Source organism: Salvia splendens, chromosome 18 (genome assembly GCF_004379255.2).
Source record: "Salvia splendens isolate huo1 chromosome 18, SspV2, whole genome shotgun sequence".
NCBI classification, from domain to species: Eukaryota; Viridiplantae; Streptophyta; class Magnoliopsida; order Lamiales; family Lamiaceae; genus Salvia; species Salvia splendens.
The window spans coordinates 8,775,556-8,782,656 of record NC_056049.1 but is presented as its reverse complement, the minus strand read 5'-3'; the positions used below and the strand labels follow the sequence as shown (position 1 = coordinate 8,782,656).

Here is a 7,101-nt window from a genome sequence, read left to right as displayed (position 1 = left end):
TAGATTTCTAAAATCATATGGTCTTAAATTAGTTGTAGTTAGCAATTGCTAACTCAATCTTTAATTGCTAACTACAACTAATTTAAAACCATAAGATTTGTAGAAATCTAGTGGTCTATAAATTGTCATGTGTAATTTTGTTTTATTTAAATTTAAAAAGATAAGAAAATTATCAAAATTAGGATTGTAGATCAAAATGTCAATATTGTGTATTAAACATATTAATATGATTCATTGAATATGTCAACACAATTTAGTATTGACATTATATATGTATTATATTGACATATTATGATAGCTACATTTTTTTTTTTTTTTTAGAATTAAAGGCAAAGTAGCTATATTATGATAGCTACATTGACATTGAGCTGTTTCTTCAAAAATCCAAAATTTTTTTTAAAAAAAAATCAAATTTTGACATCAGAATATATGCAAGTGAGAACTCATTAGAATCCTTAAAAATTATCTTTAATTTGATATAAGTTGTGTAAAAAATAATTTGAATTGAGATAGTTATAATCATTTAAAATATGGATATTTTTTTTCACAATTGTGTTATATTTTTGGTGTTCCTTGACTTCTTACAACTAAATTTAGCGTTAAAATTGATGTGAAACTGTTTTCTGAAAAGATATAGAAATGCAAGATGATCCCCAGCTTCCTTGGATTTTGGGATGAAGAAATTTTCCAGTTGTTGAAGTTTCAACAGAGTAACCTATTGCTTCTGCCGGCGCAGGAATTCTTTCATCTGCGTGAAGATTTCTCCCTTGACAACGAGCCGCATCTTCTTCGAGTTCTCCCACAGTAAGCCCCCGTATTCTCGTGCAAAGTCGCAGGCGGCTTCGAAGACATCCTGGAAGATGAAGGCAATGAGTATGAGAATGCGTGTTCATGTTTGTGTTTGTGCAAAAAAGCTACTACGACATACCCTTGATGGGAATTCATCATAAAGATGCGCAGGAGTCATCTCCACTCTATTCAAATCTGCTTCCCACAACCTAATCTGTTTCGCAAAATAAAGTTAAAAAAATTCATAAATAATATAGCTGAAAATGATACAAAGAAAATCAAATACCTGATCGGTGACGTTTTCGGGCACAGTAGGTATCTTCTCCGCAACTCGAGGATGAGCATTCTGCTGAAGAAACGACACTATCTGCATTCACAAGTAAATGACTAATTACCAATATGATCTGCTTGAGTTTCTTCAGTAATTATATTTTATGAAGGATACATGGCCTATCATCTATCCAATAGTATTGGTATATAATATTATCAAAAGAATTTCTGGGATTCGACCCTTTCTGTGAATCATTTCGAATGACAACATGAGCAAGCAAGATATATCTACCACTTACCTAAACATGATAATATAAGAGATAAACGATACGGGAGCTTGAATTTTAAATAGCAAGATGGCTAAATAGCATATTAGAAGGTGATACTTACCTGCTCCGCTGTAATGCCATTTAGAAATGCTTTATACAAGCTCTCTTTGTTGATAGCGCCAACAATAAGGTTAGGTAGCTGGTATTCGATCCTGTAAATTACAGCGCAAGACTAAGATAAATTGAAAGTGTAAAACACCAGCATTTTTGCATTCAAACAATATATACGAGACAATATAAAAATAAAGAAATGGAATTCACTTTTCATAAAATCAAGGTGAAGACGGCAGCACTAAAGCAAATTATTTGCAAAAAGAAAACTTGACCTGATGGTAAGCTTTACTAATATGAAAGAAGGATAAGAGGATGGCACACCTTGCAAACAAGCGCAAGATCTCACAATGCAATTTAGATGTTGAATATGCGTATAGCCGAAAGTTCGTTTCCACAACAACAAAGCCCTGATAAAATTTAAAAAGAACAAGGGGAAGGAAAATGTTACAGCAACTTCAGCACTGTAAAGTAAGATTTTGATCTGTATCACTTTATGAAAAATATAAGAATAAAAAATCAGAATATGATATCTTCTGAATTAAAAGACGGTCAATTGTATCAAACAGCAAATTCTCAGAAACACACCTGTTTTCTGGTTGCCGTATCCGCTAGGCTAATGGAGAGATTGGTAGCTAGTTTAGTAGGAATAAACCAACTCTCCTTCCTGCCCTGAACCAGCAGAATTACGGAAGGTCAGTGGGAGCAAAATTCCGACAAAAACAACAAAATAAGCTGAAGGTACAACCTGCTGGAGCTTTACCAATCCCAAATCAACAAGATCCTTTACTATGGTCCTCTGTATATCTGACAACGTGTTTAGGTTATATGCCTACAAAAAACAAAAACATTTATTCAGAACGTGCAGCATCTCTGTAGCATTTACTTTCCATGTAGGGAATTGGACGATCAACTGATTTCCCTCGAAGAAATACCCTAGAGAATCCTTGAATTTTTTAAAAATGATAAAAGTAAACTACTATATGACATATATAGGTTTCGTTTGAAGAACTAGACATGTTTGTAGCACTAGTATAATTACGAATAACAGCATAAACCATCTCAACCTATTACCTTTCCCATAACATGAAAGCTGAGCTCCAACAGAAATGATATAAGGTCAGCTGTATCCACACCTTGTTCCTGCAGAAGTTGATAACATCCAAACAATTTATATAGGAACTACAGGAATTGTATCAAAAGTTGGTGAATTATGCAGGTCCAAAATTAAATAAAGAGAATATAACCCACATACCTCACAGTTAGTTATATATTCTCTAATTATGTACCAAAGTTGTGCATTTGTGTCCATCAGCTGTTACATGCATTTGTCAATTATAGCTTCACCAAGTAACCCCACATAAGTTAACGCTATTTAGCTCGTACCAGAAACTGGAAGCCACTCTCCGTCAATCTTGAAGGTTCCTTATCATCTCTGAAAGCCAATACTAATGTTTCATATAATATGATGCAAAATATGAAGACTAATGAAAAACGTGAGTATTGGGTACTTTTGACTGAGAAGACCATGCTGGAAGACTTTCATCATCGAGGAGCTTATGTTCATCGACCTTTCCACTTCGGTGGAGTTTATTAGGTGCAGCAAAAACAACTAGTTTTCCACAAAATTGTTAGTCGTAAGATGAGTGGTCAACAGATTGACATAGAATGGAAAAATCTTCTAAATGGACCCCATGCAATGCATTCAACAAAGGTTTCAAGTAACATATAAAATAGTACTTCCTCCATCCTATTGAAGATGACCCACTTTCCTTTATGCTTTGTCCCAACCAAGATGACTCATTACTAAATATAGAAATACCTTCATCTTCCTCTCTCTTACTTTATTCTCTCCACACAATCACAATAAAATCCCGTGCCGCCCAAGGTAGGAGTCATCTTCCTTGGGACGGAGGGAGTAATTAACAAGAATAAATGCCATCTATGAAGTTACGATAATTTAGCAGTAAGTTGCCACATAATCCACTGAGCATTAGTGCATGACAACAGAGACAACTGTCAAGACATAAGCAAAAACCCACACCTCCCACTGTTCGACAGCATAGGCATCTAATTCCTCCGTACTAGGAAGCCTCACTGTGACGTTTGACGGCATCGGTTCCCTAGGTGAAACTCCACTGTGGATCCAAAGAGTCTACCATGTTCAGAATTTATATAAGCATAAAACAAAGACAGTTCGTTTAAAACTTAAAAGCTTACCCACGCAGTATGTGCTTCTGGAGATTCCGCTGAAATGGCGGATTAAATAGGTAAGTAGCTTCTTTCTTCCTGCCACAGGACCGGAAAAAGGGAAATCCAAATAATGCTCGAGGATGATCGAAGCAAAGTTAAATACTCCCTCCGTCCCATTAAATATGAAACATGTGGGAATCGTCATGGGATTTTATGCAGTGTTGTTTTGTGAGTTAATGAAGAGAGAGTGAAGTAAGAGAGGTGAAAAAGTAGAGATAAGAGTTGTTTCCATTTTAGAAAATGTTTTATTTTTAATGGGATAATCCAAAAAGGAAAATGTTTCATTTTTAATGGACAGAGGGAGTACATTTGATCTGAAGCCAAGGCACTTCTAGAACTAACTAGTGAAGTAATAAAATTGAAAATAACAATGAGAACGTATCTATATTACCGTTCAACAGTTTCAGTCAGGACTCTCAGCTGAATCAGCCTGTCTATAGCTACTTTATGCTTCGAGGCACCGTCAGCAAGAACCCATTCCTCCAGCCACTTTGCTGATACTGGTCCCTCTATATACAGAAGCTGCAGCACATACTTTTTTGCTAGTGGAGGCAAAGATCTGAGTTGAAGAGTAGAAAAAATCAATATCAATAGTAAAATCTGCTAAACCATGATAACTTAAGAAATAGTTAATAACAGAATGAATACAGCTAATCACATCAAAATCTGCTGCTGCACAATGTTGCAACACAGCCACAATAATAACAAATCTTATAAAAAAAACCTCTATTGTTGGCACTAAAAAATCTTGAGTAAAGGTCAATTTTTGTCCCAAACATATGACCAAAATACGAATTTGGTCCAAAACATTCACTTTTTGAGAGACATGTCCATAACAAATGAAATCCTTGTCGGAGTGGTCCTTTTTTACGGTTCCGTCAAAAAACTATCGGTCATAGCGCTGTGCAATTAGCACTGACCATTAGTTTTGTGACGAAATCGTCAAAAAAAGGACTACTTTGGCAACATTTTCATTTGTTATGGACCCGTTTAAGAAGTGAATGTTTTGGGCCAAATTCGTATTTTGGTCATATGTTTAGGACCAAAATTGACCTTTACTAAAAAATCTTTATAGAAGAAAAACTCATGGAAAATGAAAATTTTAAATCAGTTGGCATTATTACTTAGAAGGAGAATTAAAAGACTGAAAATGTTAATCAATGAGCTCAAACATAAAAGACTCAATCAACCAAAGCAGTCACAAATAATCCCAGGAAAAAGTCGTGCAAGTTGGGCATGCACGTGACACAACCAATGTATACAAACCAATTTGGGATCTCATGGAACAACAACAAGGCTTTAGACCAAAGGTGGTAGACATGTCACATTGGAAATAGTCTTTGAAACTTCAATGGTTAGAGATGTTCAAACAAGATTTAAAATCAGAAAACAACCTCGATTCTTTTTGAAGGCTAGTAGAGTTTGCAGGGGATTGAAAAGTTTTCAGAAAAGGTTAGATTTGCATCCTCTCTCCACCCCTCTATTCTCCATTAATAGCATTAGTATCAACTTCACTATGGTCATCTATCAAACATATTTGGATAGCACCAACAATTCTAGTTCGTATGGATCTTAAAAAACAACAACATTTGAAGATTTAGCAAATATGAAATCGAACATATTAAGAAGATATAGTGTGTAAGAATATAACCTCAAGATGGCTTCGCATATGAATGAGTTTTCATACAGCTTGTCAAGTTTCACCGGAGGCAAGGATGCCACCATATCCATAAAATTCCTAGCCACAATCCTCACTTGCGGCATCTTGTCCGACCAATGTAATTCTCCTACTTGAGCTTATATATCTGTAGATGTTGATGGCAAAGAGGAATTGCTTGCAACGATTTCTCTACTTCTTCAAATTCAATCCAACAATGACTGTCTTCCGGAATCACAGTCTATGTCCAATTGATGTATTTTTTAATCAAAAGCTGAACAATGACCACAAAACCACTCAACCTTTATATACTGGTGCATAACAGTCTATTTCGATAAGAGATTCATCAAAATAAACCTAATTGAGAGCAAGCTGTTTACCATTCAAACATGACATTGTTTATCAAAAAACACTTTTATGGAAATTAATTTCGCATTTATAACACCAGTCAAAAAAGCTCAACCTCTACTGATAAGTAAGAATTGTTGGTTGGTGAAAGAAAACAATTCATGAATTTGTACAATAGATTGATAAAGCACCTGATACCTTGTGAAATTAGAGAATACAGCAGACAGAGGGAAAATAGTCGGAGTAGAATCGTCGGTGGCCGGAGGCGGAGATGGCGGCGAGGCAGATTAGGAGGTGGTGGAGTTGCAGAGACAGAGGTGTATAATACGGTTTTTTTTCTTTCGCTCGATTTAATTTCAAGTATAAACGGGTAAGCAAAATGCGTTTTTTAAAAGCGTTTAAACGGCCCAATCACATGTAGTAACATAAAAAAAACCCAGCATAAACCCTTCCACTCTCACTTCATTTCACCGAAGCAGAAATCCGCCATTGCTGAAAAGACCTAAAGCTTCTCTGCTGAAAAACGTCTCCGCTGAAAAAAATGGGAAGCCGACTGGGGAGAAGAGTTGTGAACTTCGCGAATCTTCCAATCAAACTTCTCATGCCCTCATCTTTTACCAACATTACTGAAATTGCGCTGAAGACAATCCCCTCAGCTTCTAAGGTATCTAATTCCAACTCTAAACAATGGGAAAATTCGTTTCTCTAACTGATGTTTCTATCAATTTCTCGCAGATCGAGATTAAGAGGGTCCTGGAGTCGTTGTACGGATTCGAGGTGGAGAAAGTGCAGACGCTTAATATGGATGGGAAGAAGAAGAAATACGGAGGGATAGTGATCGCGAGGCCTGATTACAAGAAGGCTTACGTCACGCTCCGGAGCCCGCTGTCGATCAATCCGGAACTTTTCCCAATTCCGGTTGTCGAGGAGGACAGGAAGAGGAAGACGAAGCAGTCGAAATCGAGCATTGTCGAAGATCCGGAAGCTGTGAAGAAGTCGCACTGGCTCGACTCTGCGCGGGATAATCGGAGGTATAAGACGCCGGAGGGGCAGACGTTTGGGCGTCGTGGGAAGGGCGCCGATCAGAAGGCGGCCGATGGAGCTCAGGTGAAGTTTCCATGGAGCAGCATGACCTCTTTTGGGAGGAGGTAATGTGTTTTATTTGTTCTCGAAGGTTTTAGTATAAGGAGAAATATAGGATGCTACTAGTCTTTGGCACAATGTAGCATAGGGGTTCCGGTTTCTTCTATTATTTGTCAGAATTTCTGTATGGGGTTTTTAAATTGCGCTGGTTGAATTTCCCCTTTTGTTTCCTTCAATTTCTTAGGAATATGAACTCCTGGATTCTGTTTTGGTATGTAATAGTGTTCATGAAATAAGTTTAATGTTTTCGTGATAATTCGT

At 36.7% G+C, this 7,101-nt stretch overlaps 2 protein-coding genes across 3 annotated transcripts; one reads left to right on the top strand and one right to left on the bottom strand.

The window, feature by feature from the left end:
• Positions 1-495: 495 nt before the first annotated feature.
• Positions 496-6,048, bottom strand: LOC121776398 (general transcription and DNA repair factor IIH subunit TFB2-like). 2 transcript variants are annotated; one of them, XM_042173575.1, is made up of 16 exons: positions 5,896-6,048; positions 5,344-5,623; positions 4,084-4,251; positions 3,660-3,728; positions 3,484-3,577; positions 2,951-3,051; positions 2,826-2,874; positions 2,695-2,754; positions 2,514-2,582; positions 2,188-2,271; positions 2,028-2,111; positions 1,764-1,849; positions 1,450-1,540; positions 1,076-1,156; positions 929-1,003; positions 496-853 (listed from the first exon to the last, which is right to left on the bottom strand). In XM_042173575.1, the coding sequence occupies exons 2-16, from the start codon at positions 5,454-5,456 to the stop codon at positions 716-718; spliced, it is 1,362 nt and encodes a 453-aa protein (XP_042029509.1). In that variant the 5' UTR covers positions 5,457-5,623; positions 5,896-6,048; the 3' UTR covers positions 496-715. The 2 variants fall into 2 exon arrangements, with proteins under 2 accessions (XP_042029509.1, XP_042029510.1); XM_042173576.1 differs by having other exon boundaries at positions 5,889-6,006.
• An 88-nt stretch (positions 6,049-6,136) lies between these two features.
• On the top strand, positions 6,137-7,096 carry LOC121776399. The gene is made up of 2 exons (XM_042173577.1): positions 6,137-6,361; positions 6,433-7,096. The coding sequence occupies exons 1-2, from the start codon at positions 6,239-6,241 to the stop codon at positions 6,847-6,849; spliced, it is 540 nt and encodes a 179-aa protein (XP_042029511.1). The 5' UTR covers positions 6,137-6,238; the 3' UTR covers positions 6,850-7,096.
• The last annotated feature ends 5 nt before the right edge of the window (positions 7,097-7,101 follow it).

What these genes read in the sequence shown, in the direction of transcription:
- LOC121776398 (XM_042173575.1), bottom strand. Translation starts at nt 5,456, where the DNA reads ATGCCGCAAGTGAGGATTGTGGCTAGGAATTTTATGGATATGGTGGCA. An exon ending in CAGAAGCACATACTGCGTGG is followed by an intron (nt 3,578 to 3,659) that starts GTAAGCTTTTAA and finishes TTGGATCCACAG; the next exon opens with TGGAGTTTCACCTAGGGAAC. An exon ending in GATTGGTAAAGCTCCAGCAG is followed by an intron (nt 2,112 to 2,187) that starts GTTGTACCTTCA and finishes CTGCTGGTTCAG; the next exon opens with GGCAGGAAGGAGAGTTGGTT.
- LOC121776399 (XM_042173577.1), top strand. Translation starts at nt 6,239, where the DNA reads ATGGGAAGCCGACTGGGGAGAAGAGTTGTGAACTTCGCGAATCTTCCA. An exon ending in CAATCCCCTCAGCTTCTAAG is followed by an intron (nt 6,362 to 6,432) that starts GTATCTAATTCC and finishes AATTTCTCGCAG; the next exon opens with ATCGAGATTAAGAGGGTCCT.